Source organism: Fragaria vesca, linkage group LG1 (genome assembly GCF_000184155.1).
Source record: "Fragaria vesca subsp. vesca linkage group LG1, FraVesHawaii_1.0, whole genome shotgun sequence".
In the NCBI taxonomy this organism is placed as follows: Eukaryota; Viridiplantae; Streptophyta; class Magnoliopsida; order Rosales; family Rosaceae; genus Fragaria; species Fragaria vesca.
Genome location: NC_020491.1, coordinates 2,952,551 through 2,977,379, shown reverse-complemented (window position 1 = coordinate 2,977,379; position 24,829 = coordinate 2,952,551). Strand labels below are relative to the sequence as shown.

The 24,829-nt window shown below is 38.9% G+C and overlaps 6 protein-coding genes across 6 annotated transcripts; 5 read left to right on the top strand and 1 right to left on the bottom strand.

Moving 5' to 3' along the window:
* Positions 1-1,658: 1,658 nt before the first annotated feature.
* Positions 1,659-3,110, top strand: LOC101313831. The gene is made up of 3 exons (XM_004287245.1): positions 1,659-1,915; positions 2,019-2,375; positions 2,464-3,110. Exons 1-3 carry the CDS (start codon positions 1,732-1,734, stop codon positions 2,850-2,852), a joined length of 930 nt encoding a protein of 309 aa, XP_004287293.1. The 5' UTR covers positions 1,659-1,731; the 3' UTR covers positions 2,853-3,110.
* A 2,839-nt stretch (positions 3,111-5,949) lies between these two features.
* On the top strand, positions 5,950-7,655 carry LOC101313542. Its single transcript, XM_004287244.1, has 3 exons — positions 5,950-6,237; positions 6,356-6,796; positions 7,055-7,655. The coding sequence occupies exons 1-3, from the start codon at positions 6,057-6,059 to the stop codon at positions 7,492-7,494; spliced, it is 1,062 nt and encodes a 353-aa protein (XP_004287292.1). The 5' UTR covers positions 5,950-6,056; the 3' UTR covers positions 7,495-7,655.
* Positions 7,656-9,103: 1,448 nt separating this feature from the next.
* On the top strand, positions 9,104-10,260 carry LOC101313242 (stellacyanin-like). Its single transcript, XM_004287243.1, has 2 exons — positions 9,104-9,737; positions 9,836-10,260. The coding sequence occupies exons 1-2, from the start codon at positions 9,551-9,553 to the stop codon at positions 10,171-10,173; spliced, it is 525 nt and encodes a 174-aa protein (XP_004287291.1). The 5' UTR covers positions 9,104-9,550; the 3' UTR covers positions 10,174-10,260.
* A 604-nt stretch (positions 10,261-10,864) lies between these two features.
* Positions 10,865-11,996, top strand: LOC101312956 (umecyanin-like). The gene is made up of 2 exons (XM_004287242.1): positions 10,865-11,417; positions 11,500-11,996. Exons 1-2 carry the CDS (start codon positions 11,216-11,218, stop codon positions 11,664-11,666), a joined length of 369 nt encoding a protein of 122 aa, XP_004287290.1. The 5' UTR covers positions 10,865-11,215; the 3' UTR covers positions 11,667-11,996.
* A 219-nt stretch (positions 11,997-12,215) lies between these two features.
* On the top strand, positions 12,216-12,728 carry LOC101294112 (cucumber peeling cupredoxin-like). The gene is made up of 2 exons (XM_004288743.1): positions 12,216-12,405; positions 12,490-12,728. Exons 1-2 carry the CDS (start codon positions 12,216-12,218, stop codon positions 12,726-12,728), a joined length of 429 nt encoding a protein of 142 aa, XP_004288791.1.
* A 1,821-nt stretch (positions 12,729-14,549) lies between these two features.
* LOC101293823 lies at positions 14,550-16,392 on the bottom strand. The gene is made up of 4 exons (XM_004288742.1): positions 16,192-16,392; positions 15,834-15,948; positions 15,630-15,744; positions 14,550-15,484 (listed from the first exon to the last, which is right to left on the bottom strand). Exons 1-4 carry the CDS (start codon positions 16,290-16,292, stop codon positions 14,550-14,552), a joined length of 1,266 nt encoding a protein of 421 aa, XP_004288790.1. The 5' UTR covers positions 16,293-16,392.
* Positions 16,393-24,829: the final 8,437 nt, after the last annotated feature.

The following is a 24,829-nucleotide window of genomic DNA, read 5'->3' as shown; positions in this document are numbered from 1 at the left end:
CACCTGAGTTTCTATAGGTTACTGTTTTTTTTATAGGTTACTTTTGATACGTGTAATTTTTGAAGATTTTATTCAAGATTAAATATAGGTATATTTAAGTACTTTGTGTTTGTGTGTGTGTATCAAACTGCAAGATATTTGAGATTCGATTAAGATGTCTATGGCCAAAAGAAAACTGAAGAGCATATGGAGCCGGCCACATTGTTTGAAAACTGATTCGGATATTGAATTCCACATGGTTGAATTGTTTATACCGAATCTCTCAAATGAATTTCAAGGCTACTCATATTTTTTGTGAAGGGAATAAAATAGCCGATGCTCTGGCAAATTAATGTACATCATGTTCTGAATTGATATGGTGGGATCGATGAACCTCCACTTTTCATATTATTGTCTTATAATAACAATTTTAGAGGTATGCCTCAATTTTGTTTCAACTGGTCTGTCATTTGTTTCGGGAGGTTTTGATCCCCCTCCTTTGTTTTTTTTTTCTTTTATTAATAAGTGTTAAGCGATTTATTCGCCTATGAATTAAGTAGGTGGGAACTGGGAATGAAGATTCCTCGATCAATATAAGAAATTGAGGGTACTCGCTCGTGAAATACATGCATGACAATGGTGACCTATACCAAACCAAATAACCAATTAAGAAAGATTCAAGTCATGCAACTTACTATGTTGTTCTAGAAGTCTTGTAGAAATTAAGAACTGAGGAGAGATACATATGATCCGTGTTTGATGTTTCTATTCATAAGTTGACTTAGTAATTGGTATTCATGCAATCGCGGTCGGTTTGAAGACGTATTATTAGTTATAATCAATTTTTTTTCTGTTTCACCTACGGCGCTGCCTTCATTTTTAATCAAAATGTTGATTGTTGAAAGACAATTGGTTCTATGTTTTCATGACTTGATGCATAGATTCTTAATGCATTTAATTTGTTTAAATTACTAACACGATTAATATTTCATTAATGTGTACAGGTACAGTACTAATAAGTGTTCCGATCATTTTAAAATATTACGTACAAGCTAGTGTAACTGAACCCTATATATATATATATATATATACTTTGGTATTTCTCTTGTTTCTAATGGTAGCGATTCAAAGTTCTAAACTTTTTTTTTTTATACGAAAATTTGTATGTACTTTCCCTTCGAGTTCATCTACTACTAATATGAATAGAACTATCATTAGACTAATCGATGAGAAATTTACAAACTCTGACCGTTTTGCAAATCAAAATAATTACAAAGCTGGAAATGGTCAATTGCGCGTTACCCTAGCTAAAGATCTTCGCTCATTTCTATTAATTTTGTCATCTTTGTTGTTTGCATAAATCTAAAATCAGAAATTAATATAACAGAACACCTCAAAGTCACGGTTATCATCTTTATTTCCTGATCAGCGTTTGCATCTTCTCCTGCAATATTTGATTCCATCAACTCGTCCACATCAATTTATAAATTGGTCAAACACAACAGAGTTCTAGACCTCCTTGAATGAATTTGGTCCAGTACGTACGTCTAGAATAGAGCAACATGTACTACCTTTAGCTATGACAATTGTCAATCGCCAAAACTTCCCCAACAATTTCTTCCTCCTAAAAACCTCTATAAAAACACCACCTCTCTATCCAAATATCTCACAGAAGCATTCTCTAGCATAGAAACAAGAGAAGGAAAAGAAAACCAAGATCAGGACTAGTACTCTTGCTAATAAGAAACAAACATGGGAAGTGAGCTCAAATATTTCGCCGTTCTAGCCATAACAGTGGCTGCCCTCCTTCAATCCACAGCAGCAGTAGAAAAACACGTCGTCGGAGATAAATTCGGATGGATTGTTCCTCCTGGAGGTCATTACGCTTATGAAGTCTGGGCTTCCGGCCATAAGTTCTCCGTTGGCGACATTCTTGGTACGTTCACGTAGCGGTACTGATCATCAAATACATGTACTTGCATATGTAATATGTGTAGCTTTACTGAACTTTGTTTTTGTTTCTGTTGCTCAATTTTCAGAGTTCAACTTCACAACTGGTGAGCAAGACGTAGCCAAGGTTACAAAGGAAGCTTTCGACAGCTGCAATTCAACAAACCCCATCGAGCTTAAGACAACTGGTCCGGCCAATTTCACGTTGGATACGATTGGGGAATACTACTTCATTGGAACCATGGACAAGCACTGCGAGTTGGGACAAAAGCTAGCCATCAACGTGACTTCAACCACCTCTGCTCCGGCTCCTGCTCCTGGTCCAGCTACTCCTAGAGGTCCGGTGACTTACATCGTTGGTGAACAGTTGGGTTGGTTTGTGCCTGGTGAATTTTCTTATTCTGCTTGGGCTTATGGCAAAACCTTCATGGTTGGAGACACATTAGGTATTTTATTAAACTCTATGCTACATGAGTATCAAAAACTATATCTTTATTTGAAACTGTATTAACCTCGTGCTTTTGTTGGTTGTAGTTTTCAACTTCCTCAATGAGACACAAGATGTAGCTATTGTGACCAAGGCTGTTTTTGACAACTGCACCACCAATAGCACCCTTGCCGTTTATAAATACAGTCCGGTGCACATCATCCTCAACACCACTGGTGAACACTACTTCACATCCACCTACGATAGCCACTGCGAATACGGACAGAAGCTAGCGATTAACGTGACCGGCAAGAGCGCAGGAACGCCGTCCCCGTGTCCGTCTCCATCGAGCTCCACAACGCCTGCTCCTTCAAAGGCTCCGTCAGCTCATTCACCGGTCGCTTCTGGCCCATACACCTCCGCCGCCTCTTCCACCATCACTGGCAGTGGCTACTACCTTACCATCTTGCTCGTTGGACTGGCTTTCTTCCATTGATTAAATCCATGTCTTGATATTGTTTATTTGTAATCGATCAGTTCATTACGTACGTACGTACAGTACATATATACCTTGTATATGAAAGGCTATATTGAGCTTATTTGAATTAAATATTCCTTTTTTTTCATGTATATATATGGATTTGGGACAAATTAATTAAGTTATTTGATTCATAGCTTGTTGTCCATTTGTTCGTCCTTGTAATATTTTCCTTTACTCAATATAAATAAGAGTGCGGCTATTGTCACTCCACCGAATACTTTGTTCACCCCACATTTCAGTTTTAAACTAAATATTCCAATACTAACCTTACAATCAAGAATTTTTGTGAAAATATAATATTTAACTAAAATCTATAAAATCCAAACAACAACAATTCTCTACGTCTTTACATCGGAAGAAAAAAAACAATTCTCTACGTCTTTCAAATCAGATTCGAGAATCACTTCAATCTTCAACATGATGGTTATACAGTGTGTTGAGATTGTTCATTCTTATTTTTATTTATTTTTGGCTTCAAATGCAGTCTTTCATATATATATATATATATATATATTCATAATCGTAAAAAATGAACTCAAGAAAGAGATCGAGGAGAACATATATAGGATATGGTTTGAGAAGAATTGAAGTCTGCATCAAATATATTAATGAGATATTTGTATATATTTTTAAATTTTATTAGATTGAGGAAAATAAAAGAAAGAAAATAAAAATTAGATTTTCTCAAAATTTTAAGGATAAAATTAGAACATTAAAGGTAAAAAATAAGACGTGGAGTGAACTCAGCATTTAATGAGGTGGAAATAGCCGCACCCTATAAATAATTATACCCAACCAACAATCACGATCCTTTATATTTCTGATTAATTTGGGTCTTTTGGTTCATTTGAATGATAATTAAACTCCAAGTTGGATCAGTCCAGGCTAATTGTCAGTGACTTGACACGTACAAAGAAACTACTCATGTTAGTCATATATGATCACATTAAGGATTCCAAGACAAATCAAGTCAGATATGGCTGATTGGCTGGACCGCTGGAGCCGTAGGTCTCCTTGGCTCCTTGCTTGATGTAAGGAATTAGAGATAATTAATTAATTAGTTATCAGATGACATTACAAACGTGAAGGCACAAAATCAAAAATGCAAATTTTCATATAGTAAAACCCCCCACTAAGAACCTACTAGCTAGCTAGTATATAACAAAGAATCGTGGCAATTGGATGTTAATATATGACGATGATCAAGCATAATTCCAGAGGTCCTTATAAAAACTGAAAAGAGGGAAGCATTTTCAAGTCAGATACAAGTATATAACAAAGTAACAATGTTCTAATGAAATTAACAAATATTATTTACATGCTGAAAAAAAAGTCCGTAATGGACATGCATAGAAGTGTTCATAGTCCATTATCCTGTCATTATCTTGACCTCTTGGGTATAATTAAGATGACACTCTCTAATGAAATTGCAACGTTTCTTCTTTCTTTCTTTCTTTTTTTTTTGAATGGCATTTGTCTACATAGTCGACCGGCTTGCCTTTTGTTTTGGTTACCGATGGAACACTTACATCTTTAATATAAAGGTGTAAAGAAGCCCTTCTAACGAGTACTTTTAAGTTGAGGACTAGTTGAAGACTTTTCGACTTATCCCACATTTCGATCTTATATCTACATCTTGACCGTTTAATTTATAGGTATTTATGAGTAAATCATTTCTCCAAAATTTCAGCTATATTGAAAATTGTTGAGACATTCATAAATGTGATATATAAATTATGAACTTGAACAGTTCATATTTGATAGAGTTTGTTCGTCCGTTAATTTGATCTAACTTGCTATCTTAACGAACACCAATTTGGCTGAAAATTTGTATAAATAATTAACTCATATAAACCTAAAAACTGAACGGATGAGATGTCAAAATGTGATCGAAAAATGGGTCTTTTAAACCATAAACCGAAAGTTCTCAACTAATCCTCAACTTAAGAGTCCTCACTAGAAAAGCCCCTTAAGAGGAGAAAGGTGTAAACCTCTTATGAAAATTTTCATTTTCTACTAAATTTATATCATTATATATGTATGTATAATATGTATACGTAGTCGAACCGTATATATACACAACCTCATGCTAGACCTTGTCATCTGCATGCAGTTCAAGTGTAAAGCTCGATATAATTCGATATCATGTAGGGAAGCCTATGACATTGGGTGCTTAATATGTCTACGTAGCCCAACCGTATATATACACAACCTCATGCTAGACCTTGTCATCTGCATGCAGTCAATGCAAGACGTCAAGTGTAAAGCTCGATATAATTCGATATCATGTAGGGAAGCCTATGACATTGGATGCTTAATATGAAGTACTGTCTTTTCTTTTTATCTTATTTATTTCGTTAAATGCTTGATGTTGAAATTAGGAGAAGAATAAGCTTTCTAGGATTGTTCTTCTAAGGCCACCCATCTCCAAACATTTGTTACGTACATTTTTTCCACATGAATTGGCCAAGTCCATCATATGCTTTTCCAAAGCATTATAAACGAATTACCCCACGTTGGTTTACATGCAGCCTAAGTTTGACAAGTTCTATCTTCCACATACATAATTCAATGACAAGTTCTATTTTTAATCTCATCATTTTGGAAATGTTCTTGGTAAATATTGGGGGTCACTTTCACTAGTAGACGACTAGACGTCTTTCCTTTACTCTTTCTCATCTGCTTCCATTTTTAATGCATTTACTGTGTGGAATTAACACGAAGAAGAATTGCCTTTGCTAACGACCATAACTTCTTTTCATATTTTCTTTAATTTTGGATGACTAGTCAACGAAAAAGTCGTCATATTTTAGTTTAGGTGAGATCGAGCTGTGCTCTCTCTCAACCTAGAGGGCCTCTTTCCGCGTGAAGAAAACCTAAATTTCTGGAAAGTCCCATATCACGGCAGCCATCGTCAAATGTGAAACATTGATACAGCCCACCCATGCAGACACGTGGCCTCCATCCAACGCCAGACAACGGCAGAACCATGTCGACGTTGCAGGAGCCTTTCCCTATATAAAGCTGAGAACGACGGAGACAAACCAAATTAACCCATTTTCAGTGCCTCCTATCTATCAGAAGCAAAGCAGAGGTTTTAAGAAGCAGAGCATAACCAAAACAAACAGGGGCGACCTGAAAGAACACAAAGCAAAAGCAATGGCAAGGAACTCGAACACGGCGGTTTTCGTAGCCCTAGTGGCAGCTTTGGTAATTAGCACGGCCTCGGCGGTGACTCATCAAGTCGGAGATGGTATAGGCTGGAACGTCCCTCCAGGTGGAGCTGTGGCTTACAGTACATGGTCGTCTAACAACACCTTCAAAGCCGGTGACACTCTTGGTAAGCCCAAAAATGCCTATATTGTTTTGTTCATGTTCAATAATCATTCCAGTTATCTGAAAGAAACTTAAACGTATCGTAATGACTAATCCTTTCACTTCTTGGATGGCTTTTCTAGTCTTTACATTTGCAAGCGGAGCACACGACGTCGCAAAAGTGACCAAGGAAGCCTTCGATGCCTGCAATGCAACCAATCCCATTTCCTTGACTACTAACTCACCAGCAACTCTGACCCTTACTTCCGGAGAGCACTACTACATCTGTACCTTCGATAGCCACTGTGGCTCCGGACAGAAGTTGGCCGTCAACGTTACCGGAACGACTTCTTCCCCTTCTCCGGCTCCCACCGTGAGTCCTCCTACTTCGTCGCCGGCTCCGGTTCTTTCTCCAGAGCCCAGCAGCAGTGCTAGCCCCCCTGCACCTTCTGCCCCGGCACCAAGCCCCTCAACTGGACCCACTACTTACACTGTTGGAGACACCGCCGGTTGGAATGTGCTCGGCAACGGTACTTACACCGTTTGGGCCTCTAACAAGACCTTCTTCGTTGGTGACGTTCTAGGTAAATTCATTGACCCAAAACTCAGGCATACTCACTTTTAATCAGTAGAAAAACCGCTTTTATTTGTAGTGCTGTTCTTACAAAAAAGAAATCTTTGAAGATTCTTATTCTCGATCTTTAAAACTACTTTAGCAAGTGCTTCTCTGAAAAGCAAATGCTTTTACAAGTTCTAAAGCAACTTTGGAGCTACTAATTTGCTTAATTGTATCAAGTTAATTAATTAAGGGTCTAACATGGTGCATTATTTGTTTATTGCAGTGTTCAACTTCTTGAATCAATCGCACGACGTTGCTGAAGTGACCAAGACAAACTATGAGTCATGTAACACCTCCAACACACTCTCCCTCTACTCAAACCCACCCGTCAGAATCACACTCAACACAACCGGCGAGATCTTCTTCATCTGCACTTTCGCCGGCCACTGCAACCAAGGCCAGAAGCTCGCCATCAACGTCAGCAGCAGCACCGCCACACCCACACCCACCTCCGCACCGGCTCCTTCTCCAACCAGCGGCTCTGCCCCTACTCCAAGCACTAGTACTGCCACCCCACCAAGCACCGGCACCACCACTCCAACCACCCCTGTACCAGCCAGTGACGTCACCCCACCACCATCACCTAGCACCGCGACATCTCTCGGCGTTGCTGGCCTATCCGCCACCTTCTTGTCCATTGCTGTAGCTTTGTTCATGTTTTAAGTAAATTAATCTGTGACAGTATACAGTTGATTTTATTTGTGTGTAATTCATTTGTAGACTACCACAGCTAGCTAGTGTGATTGTTATTGTTTATTATACAGATTGATCATCTTCTTTTTCCATGAATAATCAATAAAGCTGGTTTTGACATTTCAGCTTAATCACTTCGTTTTCTTTTCGATTTGATCATGATCTAGACCATTTCGTTTCAGATTTAATTTTCTCCTACTTTTTTCCAACCAATTTTGTTTGGGTTTGCTTAACCTGACGAACTCAAGAGAAATTTGTAAACGTTTGAGTTTGACACGGTGCAATAAGGACCCTTATCATCTAGATTATTTCTTTGTCTTTGTATCACTTTCAAAGCATGATCCATTCCACTTGCGACAGGCGTCGGTGACCATTTCTAAGCTAGTCATGTGAAATATGAGAAAACATCCATTTTAGAGAGGCTGGCTAACCAAATGAGGCACCATTTGGAAGCTTCTAATTAACTCACCTATTTTTATGTATATTATTTAATGTGAATGTATATAAACGATGATATATGGCTTCATTTTAGCTATGGACCGACCCCGAATAATTAATCATGGCCATCAAGAAGAAATGACATTTAACTATTTAGTTTAGCTCATGATCACGTGGTGGTGATCCGAGGTTTTGTCTATCATACCATATGTTACATATTTATTGTAAATATGTTTAATTTTATGACACATGAGGTTGAAAGGGTAAATGATCATTACATGATCATTTAATTGTACATAGCTTCAATCAATGATAGCCACACATTTTATAGGACATGTTATACTATATGATATATTAGAATTTTCCGTGATCTGAGAACAGCTAATACTTTCTCATATAGTTTCTCTATAGATATGATATGTGTGGCAAAACTAAGCTATTGCATACTGTTCTGACCAAATAAAAGCTATTGCATACTGCTTTGAGAGCCTTTGCAATTGGCCGGCCAGTGTGTGGAAATTTCAATGACGACCTTATCATACATAGTTTTGGGTCTATTTCGAAGTCAAGAAGCTACATTATTTGATAAGATAGAACATTACCACATGGCATATGCAGGATCCCAAAAACAACAAGGGAAAAATTCCAGAAATGTCACTTGGTTCAAATTGATAGCCTGGAGACCCCTCAGATATAGGGTCTTTGTCCCTTTATCAAAATGGATCGGAATCAAATTAAAAATGGCCTAACTTTGTCCATGCTCCGACGAAGTCAACTTCGGTTGTTGATATTTCTATTAAGAAAGAAACTTAAGTTATATCCTATCAGTGTAAATGAGGGAAAACAGCACTACTCGTTTCCTGAAAGTAACAAATGTTGCCAAACTATTCGATCTCATACATATATAAGATTTAGACATCAAAGAAAACGAAGCAATTAACATACCTAACCATTTCTCATTTTTCCCTTCGCACATATAGCTTTCACATTAATATAACATACCTAAGCATATGGACATCGACCAGAAAAAGAGGCCACCGAGTTAAGAAGGGAGAAAAGAAAAGACAACGATGAATTAACACGAATTTATTGAACTTGAGGTTTGAAATACATAACATATATTATAGTTTTACGTCCTCATCACAACCTAGTCTGCTAGTCAACATTGTCATGACTCATGCTTAGATACATAAAATGAGGGGTGGTATTATTGAGCTATTCAACATCTCATCTATGATGAGAATCCATAGAGGTTCGAAGCTTCTGAAAGCATCACTGGGTTCTTTGCTTCCAGAACGACCACAATTCTTTAGAGAAAAGAAATATGTAGTCGATGTAAAATATGGTCTATAATTTAACAGACGTTGTTTGATAGTATAAAAGAAAGCAGTCAGCGTCAAACTTCTTCTAGATGTTGGCATCAGTAGTTGCCTATTTTGAAAATAAGGAATTTGCTTGATACGTACAGTACGTTTAAATCTAAGTCTGTCATCATGGTCTCCATGTATAAGTATTCGTCATAAACCAACTCAAACGCAGCAACATTTCCACAGCAAGAAAACACAGAAATATTTGATTCGTATCAAACATGGTTAGTTCTCAACTAGGGTTGATTGGCTGCTCGCTTCTCGTTGTAGCAGTGGCCTTACTAAAGGGTGTCACTGCTGATAGCTACACCGTCGGAGAAGATTTAGGTTGGAATATTCCTCCGGCCGGTTCAGTTGCCTACTCCACCTGGGCCGCCTCGAAGCAATTTCAGCTCGGTGACGTAGTTGGTAAGTTACTAAATCTCGATCATTTCTTTTGAAGTGGTCATTTTGATTACTTGATATGAAAGTTGGTAACTCATATGCTTAACATTAATTTGTTGCAGTGTTTAAGTGGACTGGACCGCACACGGTGGCTGAAGTGACAGCGGCTGATTTTTCGAGCTGCACAAAGTCGAATCCGATTGCTCTCTATGATTCCAGCCCGGCAAGAATTACGTTGAGCTCGCTAAACGGTACTCGGTACTTCATCTGCACTGAGGACAACCACTGCAGCGTTTTAGGGCAGAAGGTGGCCATTACAATGGGAGGAACAGGTCAATCTGATAACAGTGATGACGATGATGACTGGTGGAGATGGAACAGTGCTTCTTCTCTCACCATTGGCACTGCCTTGTCTGCAGTCATCTCTACCGTAGTCATATTTTTCTTGAACTATATTTAATTATACCTTCATTATGTGATTGTTGTATTCCATTGGCTAAATTGGTTGGTTCTTCGATTCAATGTTTATAAATGATTCCCTTTCAATATTTGGTCCAACTTGATATTCGCTAATAAACGAGTTTATGAACTGGTTAGCTAGCTAGAAGCCACCTAATGAATAATGATATGGAGCACGTACACGAATATTGAAATACATATGACAGATTGATCCAGGCACAAAACCAATTACGTGATTGAAATGTTGATTAAGGTTGAAAACTTTGGAGATCCAATATCAATCAAATAACTAGTATGAATTGTTTCGTTTCAGAAAATAAATAGTTTGTTACAATAAGAAGTAGCGACAAACGCCATCCAGTTTGATGTTTAATATTTACTTTTGGTAGTGTTCGTCTTTCTTATGAATTGATCAATAATATTAAGGTTGGAACGTTCTGCTTTGCGTGCTTCACTTGAACTCAAAACCATGGCAATCAGCTAGACTAGGATACAAGATGTGTATTGAGTATCATAGGCAGGTTATACGGATGCTTGCAAATTCAAAGACCAAGTATGCTTCGTTTCTTTGACTCGATCGTCTCCATTTTCTTTATTTTGACTATGTTTTCCTCACACGGCATATTTGTTGCGGGATAAGGTAAAATGACAGTGAACAAGATATGATATTCCCGGTTCAGGGCAGGCCACGGGTGCCTTTTCTCTCATTGGTAGCTGAGGATCTTCAAAATCATGAACCCGAGATTCCTCATAGGCTCATTGAAAGGACAAAGATTTAGAAAGAAAATATCAGGTCTGAGTCTGAGACCTGAATTAAGATGCAGGTCGACTAACTGGTTCAAAATCACAGCTGGTAACTTATTCAAAGTTCATGATTTGCAAAATCAATCACGTTTTCATGCTTAAGTTGCCAAGTCCTGTATTACCATCAAGGCCTATAAATACCATCTGGCTTATCTAATTCTATTCATATAACTATATTTGAGTTCTAACTTCCAGCAATTGATCATCTATAGAGAAACTGAGATACAAGGTATAAGGAAATGGCAAGCTTTAGGAATAAGAATACGAATACGAATATGCTAGCTTGCTTAAGCTTAATGGTTGTTATGGTGGGTTTGATGAAGGGTGCAACAGCAGTAGAATATGTAGTTGGTGACAGCTTAGGCTGGACTCTTCCACCAAACACCTCCTTGTATTCAGATTGGGCTGCCTCCAAGACATTTCAGTTAGGCGATAGAGTTTGTAAGTCGTCTTACACTATTTAGTTTTATCAGCTTGGTTTTATGTCCAGTTTTTACTAATTGTTCTGTCTTCTGTATTGCAGTCTTCAACTGGACTGGAAATCATAACGTGGCGCTACCAACTAAGGAACAATATGACAACTGCAGTGACCTGCAATCCAATCTTGGTAGTCCGGTGAGCGTGGAACTTACTGCTGGCTCTAACTACTATTTCTGCACCGTTGGCGACCACTGTAAGGCCAGAAGGTAACCATCACTGTAGGATCCTCCTCTCCAACATCTGCTCCGCCTTCAGGCGCCCATGCTACTGTTGCATCTTTACTACTCGGGCTCATCAGCTCCGCACTAGCCATTTCTTTCTTCACTTCCATGTGATGGATTCATGCAACTGATTCTTTGTCATCAAGTCTGCTATATATGTAATTACAATAAACTGATCCTCGATCATCAAGGATCATAATGTAACATTATATTGCACAATTCTTTTGAATAAAAATGGTATTGATGCCATCAAAGTATATATATTGCTAGCACAGTATGCTCTATGCTGCTGTAACTTTGCAATATGTATCCCAACTACAATGAACTGGTTCAAAAATCACAGCTGCGAGCTTATTCAACGTTCATGATAGGGCACGCAACATGTTTTCATAACTGTTCAAAATTACGTGGCCAAGCCCTGTATTACGTACCACCGAGGCCTATAAATACACCAGCTGACTTATCTCATTTCACTTCCAACTTCCAGCAATTGATATATCTTCTGTAGATAAACTAATTAGATACAAGGTATAAGGAAATGGGAAGCTGCAGGGATACGAATATGATAGCTTGCTTAAGCTTTGTAGTTGTTTTGCTGGGTTTGATGAAGGGTGAAACAGCAGCAGAATATTTAGTTGGTAACAGCTTGGGATGGACTCTTCCCCCCAACACCACCTTCTATTCCGATTGGGCTGCTTCTAAGACGTTCCAGTTAGCCAATGTAGTTAGTAAGTTCTTCGACACTAATTAGTTTTAAACTTTTAACAGCATGCTTTAACAGTATCCTAATGGTTCTGTCTCCTGTATTGCAGCATTCAAAGTGACTGGAAATCATACTGTGTATGAAGCAACCAAGGGACAATATGATAACTGCAGTGACCTGATCGGCGGGATAAGTGATGAAATTCAAGAAATCGTGACTCTTGATTCTGCTGGCTCTCGCTACTTCGTCTGTACCGTTGGCGAAAACTGTAAACAAGGTATGAAGATGACCATCACTGTAGAATCCTCGACTTCAGCTCCCATGCTGCTGTTGCGTCCTTACTACTAGTCATTTCCTTCTTCACTTTCATTCGATAAAAATCAATGTCAGCAATTCTGTCATAAAGTCTGCTTTGTAATATATTGATGTTCGATCCTCCAGTAACTTGGATATAGGAACTGCATCTCTCAGCTGTCTGTTTTAGTTTCGGTTGTAGTAGGGGTTTCGGTTTGCAAGTTTTTCCTTTTCTCTAAACAAAAATGGGATGTTGCCATCAAAGTGTAGTTAGCACAGTATGCTCTGTATTGCAGTGACTCTGCAATGTAAACATAACTGAAGAACACACTTGCTCAGACTCAAAAGCTAAACTAAACTACACATGGGTTACTGCCTGCCTAACGAGTTCAATTCCTAGCATTCACTAATCACTACCCTCGTTAAAACCAACATATTCACTCTGCATAATTCTAAATTCTCCAGTTTGAGTCTCTCATATAAATAACCTTCATTTGCAAGGCCAAGACACAGCAAGCACTTCTGTTCTTTAGAGGGACTGAGGAAGAACAGTAGCACAGACACTTCTGCTCTTATTTCTACTGGTTCTCACTAATCCATTTCTACTGTCGGTGGCAACTGCGAGCAAGGCCAGAAGGTCGTAATATTTTGGATCCCCCAATACCTATACTCGACTACTTCTATTGCTGCTTCCCATCACACCAAAACACCATAAGGCTCTATGCTTCTTCATCTCTAACCCATCATTGTTGTCCCTTTATTTGGGGTCACTCCAGACTAGTCTTTTCATACTTTCATCCATGTTAAGTCTTAGTCTTTCTTGTCATGTGCGACAATAAATTGTCATATATATCAAAGTGTACCAATTTTTTTAAGGCACAACAATGCCCCACGCATGATCTTTTCTTGGTCACTCGGTATCAAACTTTTATATACGACCTCAGTGTCTTTTCTCAGACAAATCAAATTTTTCACTGATCTTATTCATAGTCGCATGTGAATTCAACAAACAGAAAACGCAAACTCAGGTACCTTCTCCTATGGAGAATAGTTATCCTACCTACACCAAACAGCACAAGGAGATAATAGACCTCCCAGATCCAAGTCAGCCTGGCTTCCCCACAACATGGTGTGCAGTGTACACCATAAACCTATACTATTTCTGACAACAAAGGATTTCTTTACAGACCTTCAGTGTTTGATTATTTTTAGAAGAATATAAAGTACGATAATGATCTTTAGATGCTGTACTTTCTTAGTCTGAAGATCAGATAATGACACGGCAAAGCTATAATCCACCATAAAACAAGATAAATAGCAAAGGTTTTTCACTTAGAGCCTATAACAGAATAAACATTGATGACCATTCCAAAATCGAAAGGATTCAATCTCATTATTTAACATTTTAAGCTATAGGAACTGTCGGTCGATAACTAAACGAACCGAAGAAAAAAAAATTCCTTACAACTTATAATAATTGTTCGTTTGGTCCTGGAGAGAGGAAATTGTGGGGAAAAAACCGATGTTTTGCAGTGAAGTCCTCAAAAAGTGAAGTTCCTATGCTATCATATTAAACAGTACCGGATACTCCAATAGATTTTTATAACAAAACTTGTTTCTATCATTTTCATTCAACTTATTGAAAATCTAAGTAATTCAATATTAGCTGATCTTAGTAGTTTCAGTCAGATATGCAGAAAGTTTCATGTTTCAACCTTATTCTATGTTACCTATGCATTGATCATATAGCATGAACTCATAAAAGGAGCAAGTAACATGAACTTGTGAAATTTCACAATCAGAGCTACATAAGAAGAGAATTCTCATAAAAGGATTGAACTTTAGAGCATATATACTACAAAAAGAAAAGAATGCCTACAAACCTGGCCCTGTAAATCGACCAGGAAACCGGTTGGGCTGGCCAGGTGGCTGGCTGAAAAATTGCCCATCCTCTTCATTGTTTCTAAAAGTTGCTTTGCGCTTCCTTAAAGTTGCCTCCAAACTCCGATCTTCACCCTCTGAATTCCACATGTTTGAAGTAGATTCGGAGGGATCATAAGCAGTCTTAGTAGGAAAGAAACAGAACTCCTTACTTATAGATGGTGAATAATTGTGGAGCTTTCCACCCTCTTGAGAATTACTCGAACCAATATCTTCCATTTGACTGGCCAAGCTTCTATCAGTACATAAATGTGAGACAGGACCCAATCTCAAAGATAAATCATATCCTTCATCTCGTGGCTTCTCCTGGATGTCCATGACATCTACTTGGGGAATTCTGTGCGACACATTTTCAGCCCTCTGAGAGGTGAAAATGTGCTTCTTGGTAGGCTCCTGAATTGATGTAACTGGTGTACCAACATATATAGTTCTAGAATGTACATTCTCTGGGACCTGTAACTGTGGTGCTTCAGTTGGATAGCTAAATCCATGATACAATGGATATACTGAACCTAAGTTCAATTGGTTGTTGGTTGATATTGTGGTTATCTGGTTATGGCCACCAGGAACATTCTCAACTGAAAATGGGTAATGCCGAGGGCTACTCAGGTTACTACTCTGGTTGGCATGACTAAGGGATTCTGGGACCAAATGTGCAGAATTCACAGTTGAGGGTCTTGCAAAGTTCGATTGATTTCCCGGGTGATGTGGAGGAGAAAACGGAGGACGTCTTTCATCAGATGGTCTATCCAAAACCCTAGTGGGTGGAGAAGGTGGTTCTTGTGGTCTCGGCATGAGGTAACTCCTTGGATTACTGTGTCGTTGGCTTCTTGAAGCTCTTACAGCAACACAGCCCAAATTAAGCGCAGCTGGCACAAAGAGTCACCACAATACACATACGAAATCACACTTCTAGTGTATCCATTTTTGCACATAATTTCTGCTTGCAAAACTAAACTAAAGCTTCTACACTAAAAGTAACTACAACCCACAAAATGCAATACATAATGGTACCTTCAACACACGGCGGCAAAAGGTCCCCGGTTTCGTTGCCCTCCTCTCTTCGAATAATAGTGTTAATGGCATCATTTGCTCTATCCCACAGTGTATCGGAATTGATGTACTCAGCCTAAGCAATAAAACACTAACCAAAATGAGTAAAGAGCACAAATTGAGTAATATTTTTAACTGAAAACAAGTTCAATTGAAGAGAAGCACCTCTGAATTGGCTTTGGAGTACATGATTTCCTCTGCTTTAAAAACCACCATGGGCAGCTTCTCCTGCCACTCCTTGTTGTTCTTGGTTTTGGCGCTGTGAACCTCATTGACAGCCCTGAATCAAAACAAGGTGGGCAATCAACAAAATGTACAAAAGCAGAGACCTTTCCACAGAAACCCAACAAACCAAAATCAAAACATGGTGGGCAATCAACAAAATGTACAAAAGCAGAGAACTTTGCAAAGAAAACCAACAAAGCATAGAAAACCCAGAATCAAAACATGGTAAAATGTACAAAAGCAGAGACTTTTACACAGAAAACCAATAAACCAAAGAGAACCCATAAGAAGAAGAAACCTGAACATCTGCTGAATGATGGAGCCTCTCATGGGTTGGTGCCTATCGCTGTGCCAAGCTCGCCTGACGCACTCATAGGGCCTTGGACCTGGCCTTGGCATCTTAAACACAAAGCAGAGAGCAGCAAAGGGTTGAGGGTCAGAAGGTGAAGAAAGGTTGAGTCTTTGGGGTGAGCTAGAGAGTCATGGAGCTCTAGGGAGTGATGGGTTTTAGTTTTGAAGTTGTGTGTTTGTCACTATTTCTTCCCCACCTCCTTATTCATTCTCTAAGTTTGTGCAAAGGGACAGTTTTGGCTACATGGGGAGAGAGGAAGGGTAGCTTTCCAAGGCTTTTGTTTCTTCCCCCAATAATTTTAGAGAAGAGTTTAACCATGATAGTGTGTTTTTGATGTTCCATCTTTTCTTAAGTTGAGTGATGGGGGTCACCCTAGAAGAGAGAGAAAGTGAGAGACTTGTTGTTATTGTGGCTTTGTGGGTGGGTATCAAATTGTTGTGTGTTGCCTGTGAGTTTGTCCCTCTCCATTTACCCATTTAGCAATTTGGCCCAGCTTGGCCAGACACCAGCCATGAGCTTAGAATTGACACCCTAGCTATATCTTACTTAGAAGATTCAAAATCATAAAGCATTATGCATCTGTCATCCTCCTCCAGAAATTTAAATGATGGTAACAAAATTTAGGTCAGATTTTAGTGTCAGAGATACCCCATTGGAAGATGAGACAAACAAGATTTTAGTTCTAAGATCACCCTTTATTAGTCTTAAATTGTGATGGTTACCTCTTATCCATTGCACTTGAGTAAATGTAGGACCTTCAAAATGCGATTGAAGAACTCATGAAGCTCAACTGTGTGCTTTAACCTCCCCCAGTGGTGGATTGGTGGTCCACCGCGATCCGTATACACCGTTGGATGCATTGATATTGTCAGAGGTGATGAGATTGACGCATCCAAACAGTACCTCTAGGTTTGCAGCTCATGGTGTTTATGTTGGTGTTAATATCTTAGCAGAAAATATACAGAAATCTCACCCGCCATTATTTCATTCATAAATAGAAAAACAGAAACATACCTTTTTTTCTGCAGCCGCTACATTACTGTAAAGTGTAAGCACCTTTTTTTTCAGAAACATACCTTTTTTTCTGCATTGAGTATTCAGACCACCCTGACAATACATTGCATGTCTTGTCCGTTCTTGAAAATAGCTCTACAGTAACTATTGTGCACACGGGTGTTCTGTAGCGTGCAAGATGCCGGTCGTGTTTTTATTGTGTTCCGGAGTCTTAAAACTTCATGACCTAAAGTCTTTATTAGTTTATTATGTGGAGTATGCTGCAAACAATGACTAACGTAACATCTCTCGGTTCAAGAGTTTCAAAGTGCACACTAGTTACTGTAATACTGTACAGCCGTTATCAAGTTGAAAGAAAGCCAATGGCCACCGTGTGCAGTAGATAATAATTTCTGGCATTATGCAGAGAAAGGAGAAGGAGCCAAAGTCAAAATTTGAGTGAGGTCAAAGAAACTGGAGGGAGAAGCTTACCTGGTTTTGACACATGGTACTTTCAAATTGTTATAACTGCAGTATTTTTGATGTTTCTCTTCAAAATAATTTGGCGTTTCCTTTGTCTCCACCTGATTGCAAGCTGTGTACGTGGGTCTGTATCAGTGATAAAGATGTTACTTCATTGCTTGGAAGCCTGGGATCACTGTCAGAGACTCCTCCGAGCAAAGGATACACCTAATCTGATTATGATATATCTTTTCAAATGACATGTATACATGATCAAGTTCAATGACTGGGGCTTTTCTCTGACAAGAGATTAGTTCTCTGGGATTAGAGAGACTACATATTTTAAACATTTCATGAACAACCTTGCGACTGGTTTACATAAGAAAAAGTTTTAGCCAGATGTTCCTCACCTTAAGTATAGATGCAGATTTCATCTTCAAAAGGTAATTAAACAACTTCAGTCAGTCAGAATTACATCATGAATTTACTCCACCGAGATTTCGATTCTCCTAACTCTCTTTGTTAGATTCACCAAGGATGTGCCATGTATGCAAGTGAATTCTTTTCCGTAACTTGACGGTTTGGAGATTAGTTATGTAGCTTAGAGAGTATAAGAAACATCTCTCTTAACTTTTCATCGAACAGTTTATGGATCTTATTGCTTTAATTCAGACAAAGAAGAAAAACAAATTAACAAAACTAAACATGTTTTACCTTATAGGGGATTCACATTCCATCTGATCATGAACACATGCCCTCGGCCCTCCTCCTCTTCTTATACATGGCTCTCAATCTCAGTGTAAATTTGGACACACCTGTTGTGGCGCAACTCGCAAGCATAATGTGTACTGTGTCGTTTTAGTAAAAGTGAAAGCTGGTGAGTGAGAGCGAGCCCAATGCGCTCATGTCCGATCCAATCTAACAGTGAAGTCTATTAACATGTAGTTGTGACTTGACAAAACGTCTGAACCTACTCAATCACAAATATGTCATGAAAGATCATGAACCAGGCTTTCGGTTGCTACTCCACGGAGTCACGGACCAAATAGAAAGTTACGTAGTTCTTCATGTTTATGTTGGGAAGTTTCAATGCTCCGAAACACTATAAAACATTCGAATCAGTTTATAAAATTGAAGCATTAATGGTGACCGTTTTCAGTCTGTTCATGAGGCCCACCTGAGACGACTGTATATGCATTATGGACTAGCGAGCCCACTAGGCCTGTAGACATCTTAGTGACATGTGTGTTAGTACCAACATAAAAGGAAACTATTACCAAATGAATTTGATTCTGACCTGTTTTTGTCCACTAGGTTCCAACCGAAAGACTTGCCTCTACATTGGAATGAAAGGGTTTCTGGAAACCAATTGCTATCTGCTTGCAGCTGCCATCAATGCTCAGCTTGTACCAGTCTCATTGAACTAACATAAGCATAGTAAGTAGGGTTCATTCCTTGCGAACCAGGGTATTGAACACTTTAATACCAAATCGCGGAAATCGCTTACATCACACTAATCAAGGTTTGATATGTAGTTGAAGTAGTCGATCGGCACGTCTTTTAACGACAGTTTCGATCTAAAGTGTATCTTCCTTTTCTTTTCGATAAAGATCACCGATGTTGCAGATATTCCAGGAACCTAGCTAGGCAGGGCCGGGCATGATGCCCAGCCATGATGGCTAGGGTTTGATAGTAGACGCTGGAGGTTCCGTCTTCCTTGTCTCGTTGTTTAGATATATACTATGGAAACACTACCAACTTGAGTTTGGGAAGAGAGCAATGAGAGAATTGTTGCGGCAATGATCATAAAGCTGATAATCTTAGTGCTTTTGCGAAATAAATCATCATCTTCTTGCCTTGGCTGGAAATTACAGATCATGGCCAAAATGACCACCATGTAAATTCTCCAAATAAATGGGCATAAGAACTTGGAAGAAATTATAGGATGGAAGGTAAAGAACCATTCTCTAACGGTATAGGAAAAAAAACAATGATCTGAAAACAACTCCATTAATAATAAAACGATTACAACCGGCCAGTTATTGAGCAAAGGTCTGCTATTTGACAATCAATAGCTTAATTGCCAGAGCAGTAAACGGTAAAGAAAATAAACGTCATAGTTCTACAAATCAATTAAATAGCATAGATAAAAATCAAATGGCATTAAAATTAAAGTAAATCTGGGCAACCACCGGATCGAGTAGTTTACAAGAACAATGAAGTGATCGGTCTTCACTCTCAAGAAATTCTCCATCTCAACAAATAGTGTCCTAATATAACCTTGTGAATCTGTAAAGAAAGAAAAATATAGGTCAATATACATCACGTAATAATCTTATCCGTAATCTTATCAAATTTAAATAACCAACATTGTAATGTACTAGCTACAAGAAATATGGGGAATCCAATTACCTTAAATTGTTCCAGTCAATATTTGAGCAACAAAAAATGTGGGATGTGAGTAGCCACCAAACGCCAATGCCATGTAAAAGGCTTCGTAGATGTTCTCAACCAAATTTGGAAATTTCAAACATAACTGAGTAAGGATTTGACTCGATATAAGATCCCGCTGTTCCAGACAAGAGATAAATTAGTATTGATTTAATAAAAAAGAAAAAAATAAACACTACTTTAAATAATATTGCAAGCACTTGTTAAAATAGCTTACCAGATGTGTGCCATACGCCTTGTTATAGTTTTTTGCTCTCTCACAGTGGTGCTGAATACAATTGTTAGCAAATATTACAATCGATGCCTCGCATAAGACCTTTGTCTTGCTAGCTGAGTCTTGCTTTTTGTAGAGATTAATCCGTAAGACCAAAATCGTACGCTTCTTTAAGAGCTATAGCGTCTTTACTCAACTTTGAGGGCCAATTAGAATACTGACGAACGAGATGCTTCGCAAAGTGAGACTCATGCATCAACTTCATGGTGCCGTGACTTTTTTCTCTGCACAATTTATATATGTTTGCTATAAACCTGAGTTTATTCTCAGGAGATTGGATAGCTAAAAACAAGTCTTACATGGTCGGGACTATAGTGAGGAAGGTTATCAGGTGAATTTCCTGAGCAACTCGCAGACAAAAAAGACTTTTTGGTAACATAGTCCTTTATTTCCCGGTTCTGAAACATAGGTTCAAAATCTGAAACATAGTCCTTTTTTTCATCTGTTAAAAAAAAAAAAAAAAAAAAAAAAGAAATAAACCCCTATATAATCAACAAAAGCCTCCATCTTTCAGAAGAAAGAAGCCTCCATCTAATAAACCTAAAAACCCTAAGTCGACGGCAAAGAAGGGGTCGAGATGTGTGTAACAGGTGCAGGCGCAGTCGCAGTGGAGGGAGAGAGCGGCAAGGACAGGCGGATTTACGTACGAGTATCGAGCATTGACAAGATCTATTGGTACGTGATTGAGGAGAAATCATCGCAGACGGAACCTTCTGCTAACGAGATGCCTGAATGTCAATCTGAAAGAGATAGAGTGAGAAGACTCCTTCTCCCCAATGCAGGTTGTCATACGAACAACCTTGCTGTTATAAACTTGCGTGTGTATCTGATTGGTGGAGGCTTGCCACATACCCATAATTCTGATGATGATGAATCTCTTGGATATCGTTATTTGGATTTGGATTCGGATTTGGGAGTAGTAGGGGAATGGAGGACAGGTGGTGGGAAATCTACAGTCAGTCAATCTGAGGGAGGAGTAACGGTTGGCCACGACGGTTCTGTTTACTCGATCGGACAAACGCTTTACCGACTCCGGAACCGTTCCGGTGTCGGTAAATGGGAGAAGTTTCCGATACCACAAGGCCCCTACCCTTTGCCTAACGGATTTTTATATAAAGCACGTCTTCTTGGTATTACTAAGAATAAACTTTACCTCTATAGACAAGGAGCTGGAGTTAATGGTGATGCCAATGTGATGCTTTCTTTCGATTTGGAATCAGGCAAGTGGGACGACGATGTCCTCGATGACAACTTCTTGGGTGATTGGTCTCCCGGGGTGGTGCTTTACGAGGACCGCTACTTGTTTTCTTTGGGCACCAGGAGTCCCAAACGCAAACCTAAACCTACATCCGAAGAAGAATTAGAAGAACCCAGGAGGATGACGAGGAGGGTTCAGGAGGAGGAGGAGGAGGAGGAGGAGGAGGATGAGGAGGATGAGGAGGAGGAGGAGGTTCCTGGAATATATGTTTTTGATCTTCAACAGCGTGAATGGCTGGCTGAACCAGTTCAGGGTCTCCCAAACGATGGAACCGTGATTCCTGTACCTTGCCAGCCATATCCTTATTTGAAAAGTTTCTCGCCGCAGTTGTTCCAGATCAGAAATGACAACGAGCAGCACTTGGCTTTGCTGTGGGATTCTTCTCGCGGGTTGAAATGTAGCCTTATTTGGTGCAAGTTCATACTGGATATTTCTCCTGATTTCCTCAGCTTCTCTGCCCATTCGCTGTCACGTGGGTTCTGTCCGCTTGATGAGGAAACCAGCTTCATCCTCAGTTGTGCGGTAGGGATGCAAACTAGAGTTGCCACCGCTTATGGATCGACAAACTATGATGATATGGAGGATTGAGTTAGTTTGTTAATTTCTTAAACTATATATATTGGTTTTGGTTTCTATCAGTTAAATTGTTTTTGCTAATCAGATCAGTCTCTGGCCATTTGGAAGCTATCTAGTGCATTTTATGGTGCCTTCTTATTCATTCATGCTACGTGTTGTTTGACTTGTTTCGCGAACCATACTGAAATCTGGTTTTTATCTATATAAAGTCGTCCACTTTGGATCCGCTCTTTTCCTTTTTTGTTTGTCTTGTTCTGCAGCAGAGGCTGATGTTTTCATGGTTCAAACATGAGATTTGTCTGACTTAAAATTTGTGATCTATTGACGCAAATTCATGCAATTCAAGGTATATATGCATACAGTATATATATATATATATATATATATTGTTGTTCTTACCTTTACTGCTTATGGTATGTATACTCCCCGTTTAGTATTAATTGCTGCAATTTTGTTACTGATCTGCATGAATGGAATCTGCTAGTTGGAGGTCTCCCCCTGCTCTTTTTTTTATGAGAGCTTAGATTGGAGGGAGGTCTCATGCTCCTAGTTGTATCAATGTTTCATATAAGCAGAAACGATCACAGTGCAGACTCGCCTGTTTTGGAGGTAAACTGTTCCAGAGCACTGCACGTTAAGATCACAGAATTATAGGAGTACCAAATTGGAAATATGCCGGATAGTATTTTTCATCACTTTAAATTTAGCTGCTATCAAATAAGAGGTATTCTTCTCTTTTAGCTAGAATGAGAAACGACTAAAGTTTGAAAATTTTGGCTAAATAAACTTATATATATGTGTTTGTCAGCCATGTTTCTTAGTTATTGGTTTCTTTGTAGTTTGTACCTCGTTCCCTTTTTATGGAGTAGAATACAGAACATGTGTCGTCAACTAAAGCCCGGCAAGAACACTAAACAACTGATCATAGTTGTTGCAGCATCATTGAGTACTTCCATAAACTGTGAATTACTGAATTATATTCTACTATATATATCAGCAAAGCATTCTGCCGAGAGGCTTGTTAGCCTGGTATTGGAAATTAGATTATCCATTCAAGGTTGTGTGGTACTATGCATACTTGCCAGACTGTAAATGCTTCTCTGTACTTTTTTTTTTCTTCAGGTGTGGAGATCAGAATAAGTTTGCATTTTGGAATAATTGCATGTGATTGTTGTTGCTTATGCAGTATAGTTCTGAACGTACTTGTGATGGATATAAAGGTCTGTAAACACAAACGTGTTGTTTGGACTTCGAAAGAAGCTAACGTAGTGATTTTAAGATCATTAATTGTGAAATCTGCATCTAAATGCTCAGAAGTTTCCAAATGTCCTGGAAGGTAAGCTTGAAATGTTATTGGTAAAAGTGTTCAAGCCTTATACACTTATGTTATGATCTTCTGCATCTGCTCGCTGAACATGACTATTTACTTTGTTGCTGTACGCGTGCTTTAACGATCTTTCACATTCCTAAAGAACATTTCCTGTGTTAATAACTTAATATACTGTGCAGGAAAAACCGATGCGAAAATAAAGCTTATTAACTTTTGTGGCAATTGAGTTACTTAATGCATACTTAACAATTGATTTACTTAACACTTGAAAATAAAGATTATTTAGAGAGAGCTACAACAGTATATTGGTCGGTGGTAAAAAAGTGACCTTGGCAAAGTAGGCTGATCATGGGCAAGTCCCCTCCTGCCGCAATGGTGTTGGGCGTTAGAGGTTTTTTTGTTTTTGTTTTTGTTTTTGTTTTTTTTTTGTCAAGATAGATCAATGCATTAAACAAAGCCAGAAGGCAATACAAAACCACTGAAACAAAACAAAGAGAACAAACAAACAACAATGAAAGAAAACCGCCAGAAAACTTGAAGCACTAATAGCTAGCTCGCATAGCTCCAAAGCCAGGCTAAGGAGGACCATGCAATCCATCACTCCTTAAGACTTTGATTAGAGAGTTTAGGGGCCTGCTGGCCCATTCTTGAGAGCACAAACTCAGGATGGCAAGCTTAGCCGCTGCATCTACAAGGCAGTTAGCTTCTCGTGGAACTCAGTTCCAATGAATCCTTTTGAATAGTGGCACCAAATGAGCGACCTTGTTTAGGATAGGGGAGATTCTCCAACAAGGAGAAGCTGAAGACTCATTTAGAGCCTTGATCAGCTCCTGACAATCCCCTTCGACAATAATATGCTCCAATTTCAGAACCACAACCATTTTGAAACCGAATTGTGAGACCGAAAGAGGCTAGCCTCTACAATAGACACACCCATATGGCTGCGAATAATAACTCTCGAGCCACTGTTATGATTTGACTTCTTCCAGGCACCATCAAAATTGATCTTCACCACATTTACAGGAGGGGGAACCCACAAAGAAAGGGGTCTTGGAATAGACTGAGAGGGTTGAATCACAAACAACCTAGCTTCTTCCCAGTTTAGGGTCTTGGCGTTAGAGGTTGTTACTCGGAACTTTACGACCAAATAGATGAAATTACCCCGCCTTAGTTCGTCTCCTCTTGCGAGTCAAGCTACTTAATTTCAAAACTTGAAATATTGGTAACATGTGTCCCCCCC